This window comes from Pseudopodoces humilis, chromosome 9 (assembly GCF_049639895.1).
Source record: "Pseudopodoces humilis isolate 2021_Gansu_Grassland_sample_001 chromosome 9, ASM4963989v1, whole genome shotgun sequence".
Taxonomy (NCBI): Eukaryota; Metazoa; Chordata; class Aves; order Passeriformes; family Paridae; genus Pseudopodoces; species Pseudopodoces humilis.
In genome coordinates this window covers 31,089,850-31,112,188 of record NC_142208.1, presented here as the reverse complement: position 1 = coordinate 31,112,188, position 22,339 = coordinate 31,089,850, and the positions used below count along the sequence as shown (strand labels likewise).

General features: G+C 40.6%; 1 protein-coding gene across 1 annotated transcript in view; it reads right to left on the bottom strand.

Moving 5' to 3' along the window:
- INPP5F (inositol polyphosphate-5-phosphatase F) overlaps positions 1-14,039 on the bottom strand; it is a 37,383-nt gene extending 23,344 nt beyond the window's left edge. Inside the window, exons 1-2 of the mRNA XM_005520796.3 lie at positions 13,853-14,039; positions 1,536-1,616 (exon numbers count right to left, since the gene is read on the bottom strand). Coding sequence (XP_005520853.2) covers positions 1,536-1,616; positions 13,853-13,949 — 178 coding nt within the window. The 5' untranslated portion in view covers positions 13,950-14,039. The remainder of the gene's footprint in view (positions 1-1,535; positions 1,617-13,852) is intronic.
- Between the last annotated feature and the right edge of the window lie 8,300 nt (positions 14,040-22,339).

The following is a 22,339-nucleotide window of genomic DNA, read 5'->3' as shown; positions in this document are numbered from 1 at the left end:
AGCAGCTCACAATAAACACACATGCAAAGATCTTCAGTTGCCACAAAAAAACTAAAAAACCTTCCAGAAAGCATTTGAGGTCTCCCCTTTCAAAGGCTTTTAGAAGAAGACTCCCCAGGGAGAAGGGGGGGAAGCCTTTTGTGTACCCAAGGGCCTGGTTTTAAAACAAAACACCACACCCCACACAAACACAAAAAACATGTGTCAAAACCAGTCACTGAGCATTTTCCCACAGCAGAAAAAGGTCATTACTGGAGTTTAGCCATCATTCATCATGGACAGCACGTGCTGACCAGCACAGACAGCCTGGATGAAGAGAAGAGAAAGTGAGATTGCAGAGTATGAACCACGTCATATCACCAGATCTGAAAAAGGGTGGCTGAATAAATCTGGAGAATGAGCACACACAAAAATATCAGGTGAATTCAAAGAAGATGAAGTGATGCAACTAAAAGAAGGACATGACCATGAACTTCATGGAGAGGTGGGCTCTGAACTATTACTCCCAAAAAAAGGACCAAGGGTCACAGTACCTATAGAGCCACAATAATTCCTAGGACTCATCTGCCCTACTCTAATGCCAGGGTGCCCCAGCCCCTGTTCTCCCATTATTGCCACCCTGAGCAATCTGTTTCTATTCAAGGGACCACAAACATCTGATCCATTTCTGCACTTAATCCATCCCACCCTCCTGGAACACACTTGAAACTTTACCTGTATTGATCACATTGCCAGGCAGTACTTTAAATGCAGGGTGTAGGCACTCACAAAAAGAATGGCACCCAGCAAGGGTTTATGGCTACCTTTCCTACTGCCAGTAAATAGACAGAGCTCTATTGGCAGAGGAATCTTCCTGGACAAAGCTGGTATATATCAAAATAAATACTTCTTTTGGCTACAGGAAGTCTCAGCTGATAAAGTAAAAGGAGTACTCAGTTTATTTTACAGGAAAACATTACTACTATCAGTTAGAGACAAGCTTATCATTAAAATAACAATGAATTCTACACCTGCTTGGATTTTATAGCTCTGTCATTTAACTGCTAGCAAGCTTAAGTGTTCCTTTTGCTTTCAAATATTCCTCTACCAAGGCAGCAATTGTTCTTTCAAGTGTTCATGTAGAATTGAGAATTCAGGCCTTATACTTTCATGAAGCCTCCTTTATTAGTTTTTGCACTGTACCATAGGAGAACAACAGGAATCTCCTTAAAAGGATTACTCCAAAAGGTTTCAGAATTTTATAAATCTCACACTGAGATTCAGATAGAACATCAAATAAAAGTTTCTACTATTTGTGAATGCAGCTCTCTATTTTTACAAGGCAGTGCCAAATCACAATACATACACTGGAGAGCAGAGAGAATTTGCATATGCAGCTACGAAATAATCACCTGGACAAGTCCATTTGGGGAGTGCTCCTCCACAGCAAGGAACACTACACCATTCCATTGGAGCTATGCAGCATTATTTGCAATATCACAGAGCTTCAGCAGCAAACAAATAAAAAACCCATCAGAAGAGAACAAAACACATACCTGTATGAAGCTGGACTTTACCAATGACTCCCTCTACCAGGCCCAAACAAATGGGATTCCAAGCCAAAAGAAGATCAGTGGCTGCAGAAAAGAACAAAGCTCCTGTTTTTAAACAGTAAACCAAACAGGACAGGACCCAGTGATAGTCACCCTCTTCACTTTCCCCACCCTAGAGAGTAGAAGATGTATAATAATTTCAGCAATAAGATGACACACGTGTCCATTTTTGCTCACTACCAAGTAGGTATGAAAAAATGACTACATTTCCAACATAAAGCCCTACCACATATACTTTCCAGATTTTTGAGGGGGAAAAAGTAGCTTTAGGCAGCAGCAACTGAATTTAATGGAGGCTTAATTCTTCTCATATCTACTGTTTTTTTTTAACATAAGCAAAATTTTACATCGCTGTAGTGAAACTGAATAGAGGTCACTGAGTTAACAACACAGCTTCAAAACCCAGCAGATGTTGACTTTCACCCCCAGCTCCCTCCCATTTGTATCCAATTACTATTACTTTCACATCCTCTTTCTATAAACATGCACACACAGACACTTCCTCTTTTGTTCAAACACCCTCCACAAGTACATGGAATATCACAGCACACAAAGTTAAAGTTTATGTTTCTAGTTCTCCTACTCTTAGCAAGTTCCAGTGAACCTCATAGGAAGTAGAAGAGAAAGCAGGAAGAAAATGAGTTTCCAACTATGGTGCAGTATCTGTTCAAGGATTTGAGAGTGGGGGAAAGAATGAAATTCCTAATTCAAATCTTTTAAGTGAAAACACATACTTAAAAGCAAGTATCTGTTCAGGAGAGAAAAATATCAAAGGAGAAAAGGTTTTTCTATATCTTGAAGGACAAACTTGTGTGTTATTTACCAAAACACATTTGTTCCAAGGTAAAAGAGCTTCTCCAGTTTTAACATCCAGAAAAACTGAGTATCTTAGCTGTTGGTGTAAGTAGATGAACATTTGAAAGAACAAACTCACAAAAGAGTACAAATCATCTACATAAACACTTCAATACCTTCGTTTCTTCTTGTAAATATGAGATCTGAAGGTGACAACTGATAGTATGATTTTATATTTATTTTTTTACACACTCTTTTTAAAACACTGAATCCTCCTTGAAACATTTGTAATTGATGCCTTGATATTCCAAGAACACACACTGCTTTCCCAGCTTCCAGCGTAACATTTAATAGTACTAGATTCAGCTAATTTCTTCATTAAATACAAGCATTTTCATGAGCTACAATAGAAACGGCTGCAGTCAGGGTAGATCTGGAATGAACTCATTAAATGGGATGGATCACAGGTGCCTGGACACAAACAAGCAAGAACTAAAAGCCCACAGTAGCAGAATTTAAAGCAATGCTTGCAGCAGCATGCAGGGCTGCAATTAATGTGTGTAACCACACTGGACAAATTCCTGCTTCTTCCTTTCTCCAGACAGTGACTTGAACTGCACAGAGCCTCGTGTGAATCGTGCCAGAATAAAATGAACTTCTTAAGGAGACTTACACAGCTGAGCATCAGGAAATCAGTGATGGTGGGTACAACAGAATGAATGGTTTGATGTGCCCTCGATCCCTGCTGAAGTACCTGAGCACACCTTGTATCCTCCTGACAGATTTGTGCTCATACAAAACAAGCTCTAGAACAGCCTGAGCTCAGTTTCACTCCAAACAACACACAGGAGTATCTCTGTGCTGAGTGGGAAATCTGCATTATCAGCAAAAAGGAATGCAGGAGCCTTCCTCACTCCCAAACCTTTCACCTTCTTCCCCAGCTCACCCACACAATCCCAGCTTTGCCTTCACCCTGAGTCTCTTCTGGAGCTGCATTGTCTCACACTTCATCTACTCATTGCTATCTTTGTAATCAGCTTTAAATTCATATTTCCACCATGATAGCTAAAAGCCAGCCAGAGATACCAAGCAGCAAACAAAGCCAGGCACATGAGGAATTTAAAAAAACAAATCAGTGAAGGTTTACCATAAGCCTAGTAATCTAGAAGACATTCTGTCTTTCTAAAACTCTGATTTCCAGCTGTAACAAGATATTAGCAAGAAAACCTCACTTGCTTTCCTCTAGGAGTTTACAAGGGATTAAAAACCAAAAAAACAAGATTTTGTTTTAATTAGAAGAATAAGGAAACAACATTTTAGACCTGCCTGTAAAAGGACATAAGAAAACGGGTGTTAGGGACTGCAGAGGCAAGTGGATCTTAAATAGATGTTCTATTACTCTTGTGGGTTCCTCTGACAGAGGCAGCACCAGACAACCCAGGCCTTCTACAGGAATCCTACTACCCCAGCAGCAGAGACACAATGAGAAATGGCTCTAAACTTTAAGTACAGACAAGCTTTGGAGAGGAAGAAAATATATTTGGAATCACATGCATATTTTACTTTCAGAGTTTAACAACAGCAAATAGGGATCCACCAGCTGGGCAGCACTGGCTCTTAGATAAGTGAGATTATCAAACTACTAATGGTAAAGGCTGACTGCTTGAAAAAAATTTTCCATAGGGAAGGCAGGACATAGGAGAAAAAAAGGACATATTTAGCAATATGTAAGGGGATTACCATGTTTTTTTTCAGTGTCCAAGAAAACCTAGATGCAAAGAAGCCTTACAGGAGAAATGCTTGTAGGCTGTAAAAAAACACCAATTGTGGAATCACACTGACTTCCTTTTGGTGACAGCATCACCAAATTTGTTTTTCTTACACTATTTCTAGAGAACTTTCTATAGGAAAGTATGTATGACAGCAGAGAACCAGACCAGCTTTTTTAACTAAATAAAACATATCTGGTTCCAACCTGATTAGAACTTTTTTATTGGTTACAATTCAGTATTCTGTGTGACAACCATAGCTCAGAGCCAACACCCAATCATGCTGGATAAGTATCACTGCAGCAAATACCAATACGAACCTCTTGTTCCTGATGAGTGCATTCTGGAAATAAACATGGATGAACCAAGCAAAATAAAGGTTTAAATACAATTTCCCCACCCATCTCCAAAAATGGGCTTTCATGCCGAGTGCACTCTTATTTACTCTGTATAGGAAGAAGCTGTCTCCAACTTTTGTCTAACACTAAAATTGATCAAGACTGTTCCCTTGCAGCCATTTGGGAAAACTGGCAGCAGCAATCTCCAGTCACTATCTTGTATCTCTGAAAATTATAACCACTCTATATTTAAAATCATTACATAAGCAAAGATTCAGAGATCCAAGAATGTTAACTGCAAGCCTGTGGGATGTAAGTATTTAACTGTATTATATTTTACAGAATTTAAGAGGCAGCCTAAGATGGTAGACAGTGATACATGCTACAGAAGGTATCCACATCCTTTTAAAGTCATAAAAAGAAAATAACCATAAAAAACAAAACTGAAAATCCTCAGAAGTTTTCAGATAGCATACAGGAGACCTGGCCACTTTTCTGACTGCTGAACGCTGAAAAAACTCATGACAAGTTTGATTCATTTTCCTTTTTTTAAAGAAATGCCTATCAGTAAAATTAACCACCATAAGGCTCTATCAAAGGAAACTCTGGACTTTCCTTACAGACAAAACAATGTTCTGAGCTATAATGTGCAATAAAATTTATCAATAGTTACTCTTGCTTCCCCACACAAACTTGTCTTCCTATAAATGTCATACTGGTCCTCTTTTGAACCTCAGAGAGACAGGAATAAAGACATATCAACTCTAAACTGCAACACAATGATGTTGAAACAGACTTCTTACAGTATTGTGCTGATGATAGAGCAGTGTCAAAACAGTCACTGCAGAGAGTCAGAAGCTGTGTCCAGAATCACTGTGAGCAGTGAGATGAGTCCCAGGGAAGACTTCCCCTGACCTGAGGAATTCTCTGCTGTCCTCAATGTGTTTGAATTTGAGAGAACTGCCAGTGTTTGACAGGCCTTAACACTGATGTATACACCTGCCCACCAAGCTTCCATCCTGAAGTACCAAATTGCTCATTCCTTCCCTTATCCTACTAAATAAATTCAAGCTACTGAAACAAATGTTGGGGTTTTTTGCTGATTCCTGTCAGAGATTAATGACCACTGCGATGCATTTACCATTCACAATGATTGTATCAGCATTCAGTTGCAGCACAACACAACTTCTGTCACAAATTCAGAACAAAACCAGCTTTGATGTGATTGACTTCCACCACCACCCTCAGAGCTCACCAGCAGCGATGCAGAGCCGTGCAACACCAGATAAAGTCTCTTTAGTTCTTTGTGTTTACACAAACATAACCCTGATAAAGGTGATACCAAAGCAACTTGGAAGAGCATCAAAACCCAAAACTGCTTTCTGGCTCTTTCTACCACCAGCTGAGTTAATCCAAGGTCAGGCCCAAACTCTGATAAGAAAACAAACCACTTGCTCAACACAGAATGGCTGGAGGCGAGTCTGACAGAGCACTAATTTTCCATCATTTTCACCATTCAACACGAGCCATAGATATTGATATAAAAAAAAATAAAAGCAGAATGACTCACGCAGCTCTGGTAATGTAAATTTTAACACCAGAAGTGATAATTTTCAGGAAGAAGCTTCAATACTATTTTTAAAATAGATTTCAAGGGGTTTTTTTCTTTAAATTGTGTCTGCTTTAGATAAAAAAAACCCTGCAAGTCTTTATTATTAGCATTACTTGACCTTTATGACTTCCTGTGGCTTTTCAAAAGAAAGTCTGCTTCCAAGTTCCAGTTCACCTTTGAATAGTGTTCTGGAATTTTAGCCAGGATTAAAAGATCACAAATTAACTGGGAAGATTTAAGAATAGAAAGTTGCACTTCTTTCTCTTGGAGGAAATAAAATACTACTTATGCAAATAAAACTTAGGCTACTTGAGTTTTCCTTTCAACACAGATTTCTAAAACCGTGTTTAAGCTACTTGCAGAAAGATGGAGCATTAAGACATTCGGTATTACAAGACCTTAATTGTTGTGAAGTGTTAACTTTTATTTACTTGCACATTCTCCTCTAAACTTTAAACAAGTAATTCCTTTAGCTGATCACCTGCTTTATTGGGATACTTCCCTTCAGTATCTCAGCATTAAAAGAGATGAAAACAAACAGGCCAAGTACAATTTAGTGACAGATTTAAAGCAGTGAGGATGGGAAAATACAATAATAGACATTTTTAGTGCTGCTGCCAAAGCAGGATGCAAGTCCCAGAGAAAGCACCTAACAAAAATGAATCCCTACTACTCATCTTGATAAAGAAACACTTCTTTGTATTCTGGTGCAGTCAGAAAACCCCTTGAGTCACCAGGCATTGCTTGGGAAACTGGAAAACATACGGGAAATGTTCAGTTGTCTGGAGAGTGTCCAATGTTACATGGAATTGCACAAGGAAGCCCTGTACTAGAAATGGAAACCAACTGCTGTTACCAGTGTTTGCTCCAAACAGAGTCTGACCCTGTGCATCAGTGGCCTCCAAACTTTGTCATCAAACACCACACCAAGAAAAACAACATTAGCACATATCCCAAACATATCTATTTATTTATTAGTCCAGTAGAACACGTAAATAATTTATATTGCATGTATTATAAAACGTACAAAAGATAAGAGGTTTTTAACAGATGAATAAACACTCTTTTAAAACAGCATTTCTCTTTATTAATGGTACAAAATATTTTCTTCCAACATGCCAAATGGACTGCCTTGAGCACCCACAAGGTGTGTGCAGCCCACTTTAGACACCACTGATGTAGGTGGCTAAATAAATGCAACAAATTGCTATGTGCATTTCAACCATTTGAAACAAGAATCAACTCCTCACATCCCTTCCACAAACCTGTAAATACCATTCAGAAAACCACCCAGCAGGGACTCTTAAAATGCAAATAAGTGCCAAGCCACTGAAGCTCAGAGGGTTGGTTTTTTGCTTGGTTGGTTTGGCTTCTTTTTTTCCCCAACTTTAGAGCTTCCCTTTATTCATCACATTGCTAACTCTGTTAGCAAACACATTTCCTCAGAAGTAAAACAGAAAAGGAAAAAATATCTTTTATTCTTCCAAAAGCAACAACTCTGCATTAATTAATATTATTCCACACCAACACACATTCATTCCCATTCTTAGCTGGTATTTCAACAAAGCTCAAGTTGTTTGAGGATATACCCTTAAAGCTAAGAAAGCAGTAGGTTGTCTATATTTTTTTTTAATCCTATTTACTCTGCAAGAAGGAAGCTATCAATCAGGCAGGAGAAAGATTTTATTCAAACCTACTTACAAAACTGACAGCTTAAACACTATGTTCGCTCATTCTGAAGATTCTCTATTAAAAGTTTGCTCAGCTACAGCTATACCAAAAGCAGAACACAAGAAAGCTATTCTATCCTCAAAAAAATTAAAATATAAACATTAACTAAGCAGAAAGGTTTCACAATTATGGAAATTAGTTTATTTTACTAATCACCAAGCTGACTTATGCTAATGCTTCTTAAGAGCCATGAGAGATTTAGCGTGAGCCAAGTCTAAGCAAGGTAAAGTTTTCCCTCACCGTCACCTGGTTCTTCTGATGCCATAATTAACTTTCCTCTCTGACTGTCCAACTGATCAGCCTCAAAGCACAGGAAGAGTTATGGATTGGGAACAACCATTTCTAACACTAAGTAAGGGAGTTCTACTCAAAAATTTGCCATGTGTTTCAGGAACAGAGGATTTCAAGCCACTCCCCCCCACCTCCATTCCTCCCTTTATTTTTTTCTTTTAATTTTTTAACTGATGGGGACAACTTGACTACTCAGATAACAAGCAGCAAGCAACATATTATTTAAATGTTACTGGAAGGCATGCAAATATAGGGAAAAACTTAACCATCACCCATGTGCAAAAGTTGCCATTTTTCCTTAACTGAGAAACAGACAAGGAAAAAAACTGAAGGATAACAATTAATGACAGACTAGCATATTTGCCATTTACATCTTGCATCTACCTCTTGGGCAAGGTCACTTAAATTTGGCTCAGAATTCTGTTTTCCAGTTCAAAGCATGTTCAAGGGCCTTGCTTTCAGTTTTTCAGAGACTCAGCAAACACTGCCCCAGGGCTCTATTCAAGTAAGATTTCTGCCTTAAAAGGAAAACCTCAATGTTCAAGTGCTATTTCATTCATTTGGGTTCAGCTTTTCAGGAAAAAGGTCCTCTCCCAGTTTTTACTGGGGAAAAGGTTTGGGGCAAGGAAATACAACTGATGATTAAGTATTAATATTCCTGTTTACTAAAGCTAAGCTGTAACAAAAAACAGTTTCTGTACTATTTCCAAATTCTTCCTCTAGATGTACAACCAATAATTTCTCCTCTTCTTGATAATCCACTCCCATACTTTATTTCCTATCCCATTCCAATCAATCTACAACAGTTGTTTTGAAAGAACACATGCAGCATATCCAACAAGTGGCTGCCTTGTCCTGCAGTTCAGAATTTCAAACTTAAAAGCACAAAAGTTTTAATGCTTCCTTACACATACAGCTGAAATATTACCCACACCATAAACTGTGAAACAGCCTAACAAGAAGAGCAGTGTTCTCAGATGAAAAAAACACAAACCCTTGGTTGCAGACTTTTCTTAATTGAAATCAGTGTCTACTGCTCTAAATATTTTAGCTGCAGTTAGTCTGCAATTTCCTATTCAATATTTAGTTAATACTAATTTGTGAGATCAAAGATGAGTCACCTCTGCCAGCAAAATACAAACCACAGAAATCCACTTGAATTAGATTAATTTTAATTCTAGGGGAAGGCAAAAAAACACCAAAAAACCTAGCAACACCAGAATATCTTGATATGAAGCATTAGGAGTTTTTAATATATTTAAAAGCTCAGGTCACTTTGGCATGGACAGGAATTCCAAGACATATCTGAGTTGGGACAAGCTTGGCATTTTCAGACCTCTTCATAGAAGGAGAAAAAAATAAGACAGAGGAACACATCACCTGCTAAGACTCAACAGGAAAGTAAAGAAACACCTCACATCAAGGTTTATTTAATTCTCACCAGGCTAGGCTTTAACACACTACCAACCCACTTAAGTCTCAGTTTTAGGTTTACTATGCTCTGTAAAAAGAACTATGGATGGAATTACAAAGTAGATCTTACTTATAAAAAGTAGAAAATAATTTCTCTGTGATAAATATATAAGAAGATCTCACGTCAGAGTCAGAAGCTACAACAGCAACTAATGTATGCAATATTTAATCAGATTAAGGATATAGAGCAGACCAGCCCACTCCCCTGGTCCCCTCTGTTCTCTTTCACAAGGAAAAAGCAGCAACAGGGACCCAAGTGCTGAAGACTTTTTCAGCCTACATTCTCGCTGGGTTGCAGATCAGTTCTGACATCTGGTTTGTCACATACGCCACAAGTACATGGTGCTGACAACCAAGGAAGAGGAGGGAAAAGAGGGAACAGAATGAGCAAGCAAGGGTGAGAAAGAGTGCAGTACCCACTGCAGCTAAAAAGGTGTCAAAAAACAGCTTGAGGTTCCTTATGAAGTAACTGGAAATACGGAGATAATTTTTTTTAAAGTTCCAGCCTCCTGTGGAATTCATTTCCCAGAATAGCTAGGCAGATTCTGAGACATACTACTGAAATTCAGTAAGGCAATTCTGTATGAAATAATCCAGGAGCATGACTTCACACTCAGGCTGTCACCCCTCAGAGCCACGTCTAAGACTGCTCTGTGGGCTTAAACTTAGCAATACATGTTTTGGTAGCGGTGGCATCACTCCTTACACCATTCATTAGCTCAAAGCCTCCACCTGAGCACTTCCAGACTTCCTGCAAAGGAACTGCTCTTCCTCCTCCAGGCTACAGCCATGAAAAACAGCTCAGGAATTCTGACAAGTCATTTCTACATGACTCCTGCAAGGTCTTTGAGGAGTAAGACAAGCACACACAGCTGGAATATTAGATGGTCTTATGATTTGTGATTCAGAGATGATTTCACACTATCAGACTAAGACACCTAACCTGAAATATGTCCCCTGCTTCTCTGAAAATACTGTTTGGTAACACATCCCTCACTAGAAGTATTTAAAGTGCATTGCTTTAGTTGCTGACTCACAACCAGTTCCAACAGATGAAAATGAATGTTGTAACAATAAATTCCTAAAGTGTTTGTCTGAAACAAACAAATGCTCATCTGCCTCTAGTTTACAGTTCCAATCCATGTACCCCTCAAAATATTTGGTAGTTTTTTTCTTCCAGAGCGGTGGGAATCAGCATAATTACAATAAATAGTTCTAGTAGAAATTGTTCCAAATTTTATTTGACATTACTGCCTGGAGTATTATCAAGGCCAGCACAATGATAATAGAAGCCTTCACACCAAAACAGTCTCATTCCTTCTTCCACTGCTAAAAACAAGGTGAGAAGAATTCAGTGTCTTCAACACCTTTTATCCTTTACACACACATACATATATATGTATACATATGTAAATATAAACACAATTTAGACAAACATCATCAATAAAAGATTATTTGTAATCTGTGTAGAACTACCAGTCAGGAGCAGCCACACAGAGCATAAACAGAGTAACCCAACAGTAAAATCCTGACCAAGACCTGATGTAAGGCATTTAAGGCATGGTTGAACAGCACATGTTTTTTCACTACACTGAAAAAAGTACACTCTTGACAGCCAAATTCTTTAAAAAAAAAATAAATGAATGATGCCAAAGTGATTCATGGATTTCCTGCAGGTGACTCATTAGTGCTTTCACTTTAGAGAATAAAAAAAAAATCCAGAAACATCTTGTAAACACAGGCTGACATCCTTCAAACGAGGGCCAACCTCAGACTTTGCTTATGGCAAATATTTACCAAGATTATTTGCCTTTTTGTTTAAATTCAAGCTGTTATCTCAACGATTCAAAGAGGTCAGAAACACAGCTCTCAACATTAGCAAATTTCTGAACATGCCTTAATAGCTGAGGGAGGAGAGTACTTTAAAGCTTAGCATCAACTCTTTAGATTTGGACCTACCCTATCAAGTAATGATTTGCAAAGTTTATCAGTATTATCTATTTCAACCCATGAATGTGCAAAGATTAATTCAGAGGAGCCTCTGAGACAAAACTTTTAAAACCAAGGCCTCCAAAACCAAGCAGAGACACAAAGCTAGACCACAGTCTTTTGACAGATTATTAAACATGTCAATGAACACAAGTTATGACTTTGTTGTTTCTTTTAACACAGCAGTGACTCATCACGCAGAAATCCATTTACTCATTTCCGGACAGTGGCCTCAGTAATAAATGGCCAAATGTAATAAAATTGCAAACTTGATGATATGCAGTTTTGTCTTAATACAAGAAAAAGCTATTGATCCAAAAAACACTTCCTGTGAGAGAACTGTGTCTTTCTTGAGCTTACTTTCAACCTACTAAGGTACTTCATTCCACAGACCTGGAGATCACTGTCAAGAAGATGATCCACAGACAGGGCTGGAAAAACAAAGCTGCAAACACATGGAAATGGGAAAGCATTCCTAACAATTGAGAGTTTCAAGCAGGCCAGGGGACTTGAATATCACATTACCTTTCGTTAATCTGCAGGTCACACACAATAGGGATCACATGGAAACTGCCTGAAAATGCAGAGGCAGGCAAAGGACAAAATGCTGCTGGAACAGCAGGCAGACAAACTGCTGGGCACTGGAAAAGCTTCCAGAAGGTTAAGGGACACCAAGGAAAAATAAAACACGGCAATGGCTGTGTGAAAGCAAGGCACTGATGCCTTTAAAAGTCAGTTATCAAATACTAGCCTCCGGAACTTCAGATCACTAGTTTGTGCTTTAAGTACTGTGGGTCAAGGAAGAGCTTTTTGCCCATGCAGATGTCTGTAACCATCAGAAACCTAAACCTGAGGGGTTTTCCCCCCGTGAAAGCACACATTTCACTGACTAGCAGTACTGTCTGCTAGCTTAACAATTATTTTGTAAGATCACTTGCAAATCAAAGTATTGCTGGATCAGTGGAGTTGATGGACAAGAATTAGTCACGCTGACTTGACACAGATTGCAATTTTATCTAAGAGACGCAAACAAATTGAGCTGAGAAGACACAACTCTAGGATGAAAATATAACACAAGAAAGTGCAGTATGAAAAACAGTTCTTTAGAAAAAACACAGATAACAACGGTATTTGATGTTCATGTTTAAAGTTTGTCTAGCCTTTCACAGAAGCTCATGAAGTCTACTGTACTCAGATAACCAACCTGGTCATATACACGTTTAGCCACCTTTTTTGGCACAACACAGATCCCAGTTTTAGAAAGCTGTAAAAGTAACATCTGTGCAGCCTGCCACAGGTTTGGTAAAACACCCAGCTATTTAGAGTTTCTTCAGCATGTAAGCAAGGTCAGCACAGTCCTTTACACGAAAGCTATATATTAGAATCACAAAAGAATAATAAAAACCCATTGAATTGTTTGGCTTTGAAGGGACCTGAAAGATTATCTCGTTCCAACCCCCTACCATGGTCAGGGAGCCCATATTTCACAAAGCAAGATCATTTCCACGGGTGGTATTTTATTCTAGACACCTTCACTGAGTAACCTCCTAGGCGGGATAGGATAATTACCATTGTTTCAAAATTCCCTTTTACACAACTCCATCTCAATTTTTGTTCGCACTGCCTTCCCTTCAGCCTTATATTAACACACAGTGGAGCTCTGTGTAATTGTCACTCACGCAGCCTGTAATCACTGAAAAAATTTAGAAGCACTTTAGAAGCCACAGAATCACAGCACGTCAAAGGCTTGGAATGGACCTTACAGATCACAGTCCCTACTCAGTGTGTAGCCACCTGTTCAATTTCTCCTGGAAGAGGCGACCACGGGACACATCTGCCCAAAGACGCAATGCCCGTGTACCGGGAGCATCCCTTATGTAAGGCTGACACCAGCCCCCCACGGCCCTTCTCCCCAGCGATGCTCCCCGGGGATGACCCCGTGCCTTCGGACACCAGCACCTATCCGGGTCACCCCGGCCGGGGGGCAGCGCTGCTGGCTTTGCGGGGAAACAAGCGCACGGGGAGGGCGAGCGGTGCGCCAGCCGGGACACCGGGACACGCGTGACCTCCCGCGGCCCGGGAGAGCCGGGGTCGGTCCCGCCAGCTGCGGGCCGATGGGCAGCGCTACCGAACCGCCGCGGTACCGCCGGGGACACCGCGCCCGGCCCCGCCGCCGCCGCCCCCCGCCCGCCCCCGGCGCTCGGGCGAGACCCAGCCCGCCCTTCCCCGCGCAGGCGGCGGGCGCGGCCGCGGGGGTCTCACCGGCTCGCAGCTGCAGGCTGCCGTCCCTCCGGCTGCACCACAGCGCCCGCTCCCCGCTCTGCAGGATGTAGTGGTCCTTGGCTTGGAACAGCTCCATGCTCGCAAGCCGGGAGCCACCGGGAGAGAGGGACGAAGGGAGGGAGGCAGGGGAGGAAGGGGCGCTCCCGCCGCTCCCGCCGCCGCGCGCGGCCCCGGGGCGGAAGGGGGAATGGCCGGCACGGGGAGCGCGCGCTCCCGAGCAGCCGCGCGCGGGGGCGCGCACGCGGGCGCTGCCCCGGAGCCGGAGCGCGAGCGGGCGCGAGCTCAGGTTCCGCTCCCGCCGCCGCACGTGACAGCGCCCGGCCCCGCCCCGAGCGAGCTTAAAGGAGCAGCGCGGGGGGCGGGGCCTGCGGGGGCGGGGTCCAGGGTGGAGGCGGGGACTGCGAGGGGCGGGGCTTCCCCCGGAGGTCGTTCAGCCCATTCCCCTCAGCCCCTTTCCCTTCATTCCCTCTCCCCTCAGCCCGGCTCCCCTCAGCCCCTTTCCCTTCATTCCCTCTCCCCTCAGCCCGGCTCCCCTCAGCCCCTTTCCCTTCATTCTCTCTCCCCTCAGCCCCTTTCCCTTCATTCCTTCTCCCCTCAGCCCGGCTCCTCTCAGCCCGGATCTTCCGATCCCCGCTCCCCTCAGAAGGTGATACACGGTATAACTCATGGTGAAAGGAAATCGCAGGACCGTAGCACAGGGCTTATCGTTATTTTAAATATTTATCCAGAAGGCGGCACCTCCTGATGAAAGGGAAAATTATTCCCTCTGTCTCCTCTGCAGGCAACACTGGAAAATGTACTTGCAAATTTGTCACTGCTACAGAGCCGTCCCAGCCTTTCTGACGGCTTGTCCACAGGCTTTTGTTTAATTACAGAAGCTGAAGTCCCACTCCCTGTGAAACTGAGGAAGAGATGGACACAGACAAAAAGCATCCTGTCCTGCACACAAGTAGGGGAGTGATGGAGCAGCTCTGGTGGGCACCTGGCGTCCCAGTGAAGGGCTGCTGGCTGCTTCAATTCGCAAATTAAAAGATTTACCAATTATTGTTAAACCACCGACAGTAGGAGAAAAACGCTACTTTCAAACCATTCTTTGAAAAGATTTCTCTCATATTATTTTTCTCCATTGATATTGTATTAGTGATGCTACAAAACACTAAATGACTAAAGGACATTAAGAAATGAGAGATCACATTATTAAATGTGAACATTCAAGAGCCAGGGAAGAGCTTGATTGATTTTGGGAGGTACTGAGTAGCCAGTCTAGAAAAGCATTCAAGTGCAGGCATGACTTTAGATGTATAATTTAAATAGGTTTCATTGAGCATTAACATCTTTTAAGATAAGTGTATACTTCAGAAATTTTGTGGTTTGGGACTAGGAACTGAACTTCTCAGTGGGTTAAAACATTACTTTTGCTCCCATGTCTTTAGTCTGCACTATCATTCACTAAATATTTCTCACTTGCAGTATCATCTCTATTCTGCTTGCATTTCCCAAATAGTTCAGTGTTGTAGCACAATGCATAGGGTCACCATTAAAATGCTTGCAGGGATTTCAAGGACAGACTTTTGTTTTGCCCTTTTTCACGCTTTGATTAGAGGTTTTTTTCCTCCCCGTGGGTAGTTTTCTGTTTCCATTCAGTGTGTTTTCCATAGTTTCACAGCTGGGTGCTGTTTTTATGAGCCTGTCAGCTTTAGTTGGCATAGAGGAAAAAAATTGAAAGATTAATTTTGCATTTTTGCAATTCATTGTCACTAGCTAATGGTAAGGAAATGCGTAGGCTGACAATTAGTCATGCACTCTCTCAGTATTACCTGATTGCCAGCAGCTTGGATTCAAGTTTAAATGTTGATTAACGGAAAGGGATATGATTTAGTAACACTCCACACTTGGAAGTGCAGTTGGCTAGATAGGTTGGACAAACACACCACTCTTCCTGAGATGAAGGGTACCGGATTTGGAAATGGCACTGTAGACAGTGTGAGGAACTTTATTTCTAAATGTCAGTCATTAAAAAGTCATGAAACACTTTTTTTTGTTTGTTTGGCTTCAATGCTCCTGACAGCTTCCAGAGAAACAGTGGAAAACTCTAGGGTCATCTTTTTGGGTGCCAAAGCAACTGCAGAAGCCTTTCTTGTTACTCTTCATACTCCTTGTCAGTTTTTAATCCAACTGTGCTTTGTCATTTCTATTTTCATTTGTGTGTGGATGAAACACCTCTGTATTCCTCCTTGGCATTCCCTACCCGCTTACACTTTCCACATGCTTCATTTTTGCCTTTGAGCTTAGGTAGCTCCTCTTAGGGTGGTTACTTTCCTCTACTGAAATATGTTTTTGAGAAGACTTTTATGTGCGTTTTAGAGAGGGTCTGTTGTGCATTAAACAGAGGCTGCTTTGAGAAGGAACCTCCTCAGAACAAGAGTAACACAAGAGGGTCTCCTGACAGGCAGAATAGCAGATAAAAGAGATCTGTTTGGGACTAGAACATTTTCTGAAGTGCCTGTAAATGTACTACTGAAAAAAAACCAAAAAAAACAAAACCAAAAAAAACCAGTTGTGTGTTGTTTTTTATAACAGAAAAATGTAAAACTAGTGGCATGAGCATTAGCTTTTTGGCAAGAAAATGAAAACTCTCAAAAACCAGGGAACAGTTCTGCATAAGAATTTTTGCCTGAATTTATTTTTATCTTTTCACTGAAGCAACTTTTTGTGGCAGCTGTAGTTATCTCTAAAGGAAGAGGAACTCTGGTATTTCCTCCTTCCCCATGAAAGCCTCTTACTTGCAATGGGCATATTTCCATTTCAGTGACCACTAGGAAAAGAACAACCTTCTCTCTTCAAAGCAATGTGTTTGTGGTTAATATCTGCAGTATACACTAGGGCTTATGGACAAGGTATTGATTTCCCTCTGTTGCACTGGCTGTTAAGAGCAAATCAATGGGACCATTTTCTAAAATAAATGAGTATGTTTTGACTGCCTACGATTCTTTTATTCTGGAATTGCAAATTGCACTTTACAGAGTACCAAGCTGGTGCACATAAGAAGATTCCTTACTGTGTTGTTGGGCTGCCTTCCTCAGTTAAAATACGGTTTATACTATACCAAGGCCATATTTAATTCATAATTTCTCCAAAATAAACAGTAGGCTGTTCTTCAAGGCCATTGTAATAAAATTTGCATCACATTTAAAATGGATTCTACTTGCTTTTCCTCAGTCTGAAAAAGTTAATGGTTTTATTTTGTTTGGAAGAACTTATCTCTCTTTCTTTACTTTTAATTTGGGCTGGGGTTTTTGTAAAGAGCAAAATAGCTCACATTACAAATACAAAAAATTTTGCCTTTAGAAAGGATAAAAAGTAAAATTTCAGGATCACTGTAATTTAATATGTCTTTTAGAAAAAGATTTTTTTCTGATACCATTTAGCCAATTTGAATTAATTTTGCAATTAGCTTTCTTGGAAGTTGCTTTAATTTCCCTAGGTTGTTTTTTTTTATATTTTAATATCATAGAAACAAAAAACATCATCATCTCTGTAACATTACTGGTGTCCACTGAATGTCTTTTTCCTCAAGATGTATCAGTCAATTAGACAGTAAAAGAGCAAAAGTAACAAAATAGATATCTTCCATTTTTGCATAACTGACTTTATGTGCTGTGAATCCTGTGGAGACAAAGCATCAAATGACACCTGAAGAACAGCAGTAGTTGCCAAGCGCTGAAGTGTTATACATGTCTTTTTGTCACTTTTCCCTGGGTTTGGCTGCCCTAGGAAAAGGAACTGTATTAGCTATTCAGTGCAAAAATCTGTCAGTCATATGTGATGGAAATAAATGCAGGAAAAGTGGGGAGGGGGGAGGTTGAATCACATTCCTCTTGCTCCCTGTTCTCCTGGCACTCATTATTTATACAATATTTATGAATTCTTATGCATTGTTGACATTCGTGTCATGCCCAGGAGCTCCAGTTCTGGATAAGGACCCCCACTGTGGGAGGTGCTGTGCAGAGCCAGCAATGCCTGCTCAGATTCCAGGGATTCAGAACCATTACAAAAGGCAAGGTCAATAACAGAATGAGATGTTTAAGGGATGAACATAAGATGATGAGGCATTTTTCATTGACTTGGACGCCAGTGGTCTCAGCATTCCAGGATTTAACCATTACCGAGTGGTGATGAAAAACATACTTTAGTACTCCATTCAATTAATAAAGTTTTAACACTAAATATTTATATTATATCACTCCAGTGGACTCCATTCTCTATACTGAGAACAATATATTTTAACAATAGCAGATGTACAGCTGCAGCAAAGGCCTGTGCAACAAATTAACTTGGGGTCAAACTCTCCTTTCTTCACCCCAGAAGTTGTTCCAGAGGGAACTTTACAGAGTAAGGTCTGACACGCTGTGACATTCAGCAACAATACTGAATGCTGCTAAAGCCAGCTTAAATAATCCTTTCCTCCTTCCCAGCTGTGTGTTTCTATTCCTGTCCCATGCCTGCACTGGATAGCCACAAGCATTTGTGCAGCATATTGTCAACTGGATTTGTAGATGCACAATAACCTATTAAATAGCATATATGAAACTGGACTCTGAATCACAGTAACTGAAGTTAGAACAAATTCACCTGGCCTTACTGAGCAGAAGGAGCCTTTTTTGTGGGGCCAGGACTTACCTTAGTGTCATTCAGAGAGTGCCAGTGTGACGCTGAGCAGAATCAGATCATGTCTATGGTACGGATATGTTCATGCCTACGTTAGGAAGCAGACCCATGGAATTGGAAAGGATTTGGAGAACTAAACAGCTGGTACTGAGGATCCAACTTCTGAACTATGCACACTCCAGGGGCTTTATTTAAGATTAGATCTAGCTTTGTCCTACAGACCCCTTAGCAGCTGGAGTCTGTCAGAGGCAGTTCTGAAGTACATCTCCTGTTTTCTGTTGTAACTCTTAAGGAACCCAATTCATGTGCTCACATACAGCACATACAGCAGAGCCCTGGGATGAGCCTCAGAGAGTGTCATCCAAAGGAGCTTTTCCAGGGACACCATCACCTTTCCCAAATGTCATGAGGTGGAACAGTAAAAGCTGGAACTGGAAGCCTTGCTGTATCCCAGGCAGATTACCAACACACAGATGTGGTGATTGTTTTTAACACTGTAAGTGAAATTACTCTGGCAGAAATTTAAAGCCATAAAAAAACCTCACTGACACATACCCACAGGTCTCCAAGAGAAGTCATATTTACAGAACCACATCCTCTACATAATGCTGCATTAATACTGCAGATGCACCTCGGTGTTTAAGAGGAGTAGGAATGTGTGAAGTTCGAAGAGTGACTTTCATCCTCTCCTCCTAAGAACAGAATCTCTAGCTGCCAGGCAACAATTTAGGTCAAAAAACCATTTATCAGCTTTCCCTTCATCTGTAGCATGTGGATAAAAATGTCCTGTATGGATCTTGCAGTCCTCAAACTCTTGACGCTCAGTTAAGTACTGTGCCGGTAATTAGAATTCTTATGACTCTCAAAGGGCTAAACCAGAAGATTAAAAGAACTTTATTTTCCTGTGAGATTATATGTTCTATACTTGAGTGACTGGGAGAGATGATCATTGCTATACATAGGCTAAAAGTGTTTATTGCTGGCTTTGCTTTTCCTGTGCAATGCTATGTAGGTCATTGTCAAACCTAGCGAGAGAAGATAGATATGAGACTGAAAAAGAGGATTGGAAATCAGAAAGTGTGAGTCCTTGTCCTTGAACACATAGCAGGTTCTTTGCACCACACTTTTACATTTATGACTAAAGGTAACATTTGTTCCCTACTATGCAAAAGTGTTATAGGCTGACTATACTGATATGCATAAAATGTTTTAAACTACCATGGCAACAGTTTACATTCATATTTATATGCAGATAAATGAAAGAAAGGTTTATCTTTTATGGTAATAATAAAATAGAATTTATGTACCTCAAATACCTCAAACAAATCAGGGAAGTTCTCTATTTTTGTTGGAGTCAGTCAGGTTCTGCATTTGTGGGGAGGGACTGCCAGTGAGGAGCAAGATTGGAGTGGAGCAAAGTAGAATAAGAACCATGTGAAGCACTTGGAAATGTGCTTTTCACTTTGATATTTTAATTATATTACAACATCTATCTATCTGAAGAATTTATGTACTGCATTTCTGTAATAGGTTTTTACCCTGGCTCTATGGCTATGTATGATAAATCAGAGGGCTGTAACACTTTAATATGGAGCTACACAAATGATTCCGTTTTACCTGATGTTTCTGAGATAAGGTCAAAGGCATTCCCAAACTAAATTTTACAATATTCTGCAAACTGCATATAAATGGTCAATTGTCTCTCTGAGGGAAGAGACACACAAAGAATTGCAAGGCACTCTTTCATTTATTAAGGCCATATACACCATTACACCATATAGGATGTAAGAGGAAATAGAACTGTCCCTGAGTAATTACTGAAGGGAAAATTACAAGCATGTGTTGTTGTTGCAGGAGTTACACTAGGTCATCAGTCTGGTAGGGCCAGGTGGAGACATGATCAGCTTGGAGAAGTAAGTGCTGATCTTTGAGCACTGACAGAGGATGAGGCCCCAGAAAGTAGGAAAAGTATTTGGGTTTCTAATTTCCTATTGTCTTCCAATGTCTGTGAAACCACTGGGTGGTTATAAGTTCCTATATATTGAGGAATCTCTGCCACTATCCTGACCTTAACAAAGGGAAAGTAGGAAGAGTCACAGAGTTTTAGATCCGTCAGAGCTTTTTTTAAATTAAAAGAAAGAACAGGGAAAAAAATATCAAAGTATGTACTTTCAAGTACTTGCAAGACAACAAAGTATGAACAGTTAAGATGATAAACATGAGATTAAATCAACATCCTTTCTTCTTATGATAGTCTAGCAGTCCTGGGCAATAGTTGTGTCTGCACTGAATATGACCTTTGATCCTATTCGTTATGATTTCCCTGTAACTACCTAAGGAAATATGGTCCACTTCTAGCACCTCCACAGTCCTAACATTTGGGAATTTTCTCCTGGAGAATGGTTACTAATGGTTCACACTCTAGTTTGGTGCTATTCTGTACCTTTGCCAATGACCCAAATAATGGAACAACAAGTGTACTTAGTAAACTCATCAGGCTAGAAGGGTCAGAAAGCTCACTGTGTACCAGGATTCCATTTTGAGGTTATGTGGCAAGCTGAATAAATTACCTGAAATTAATGAAATGCCTGGAAAGAGAAAAAAATTCAAGAGTACTAATCATCTGTATAAATACAAGCTCAGGAGCAGTTGGTTAATCAGGAGTCCTGAGATAATCCTAGATCATAAATTGATAAAGGAACCAGTAACAAAAAAGGGGGAAAAAATCCATTTATACTACAATGAATACACAGGAGCATTATGCATAAGACCTATTAAGTAATCCTTTTACTCTGCTCTGAGTCAGACCTCAGTGGGAAGTCTATATTCAGTTTGATACAACCATTTTAAGAATTATCTATAGAAAACAGGCCAAAGGAAATCAAGGGTAGTCTGAACTTGAAAAGCTGTGATTTATTATTTGAAGAACAGGGATTTTTTTGACTAGTTTCTCATTGGAAACAGGAAAACAGTCTTGAAACACACAAGAATTGCTGGAAAGAGGACAAGAATAACTGGTTTCTTTGCTCAGTGTCGCTGAGCCATGGAATGGTGGAGGCTGAAAGGTACCTGTGGTTCAAGCCCTCTGCTCACAGCAGGATCAGCTAGAGAAGGTTGTCCAGGTTCATGTCCAGTGGGCTTTGGTCCCTTTTGTCCAAAGACAATGACTCCACCCCCATGCTGGGAAATCTGCACCACTGTTTGACCACCTTCACAGAAAAATAAGAATTCTTAATTCTAAGTGAAATTTCCTGTATTTCATTTTGCAGCCATTTCCTCCTGTCCCTTCACAGGATATACACAAGAAGAGTCTAGCCCCATCTTCTTTTCTTCCTCCCATCAGGCATTTACACACATTTAAGGTTCCTCCCTGAGTCTTTTCGTTTTGAGGCTAAGCAATCCCAAGTCTTATTCCAGAAAATAAAAGTACTAAGCATAATCACAGGAAGAATGAGTTAGACAAACAAAGAATGAGTTAGAAACAAAGCATTTGGCTAAATAGGCCTGGTAATAGACTGCTCAGTGACACTACCTGGGCACTATCCACCGCTGGTGTTAAGAACAGGTTAGGCAAGACAGGAACGAGGTAATGTGATCACTTCCTACTCACAACCTAAAAGGATTTGCTGCACCCTAATTCTTACGAATCTCAGTCTCTTTTCCCACTTCCACATTTCTTTAACCTTCTTTTCACCCATTCCCTGTCTTTCTTGCCTCACGCACGCATCTGTCAAGCAGTAGAAGTTTCTGCCAAGGTGTAGGAACCCCACAGAACTGCAAATACTTGCCAGGTGCAAG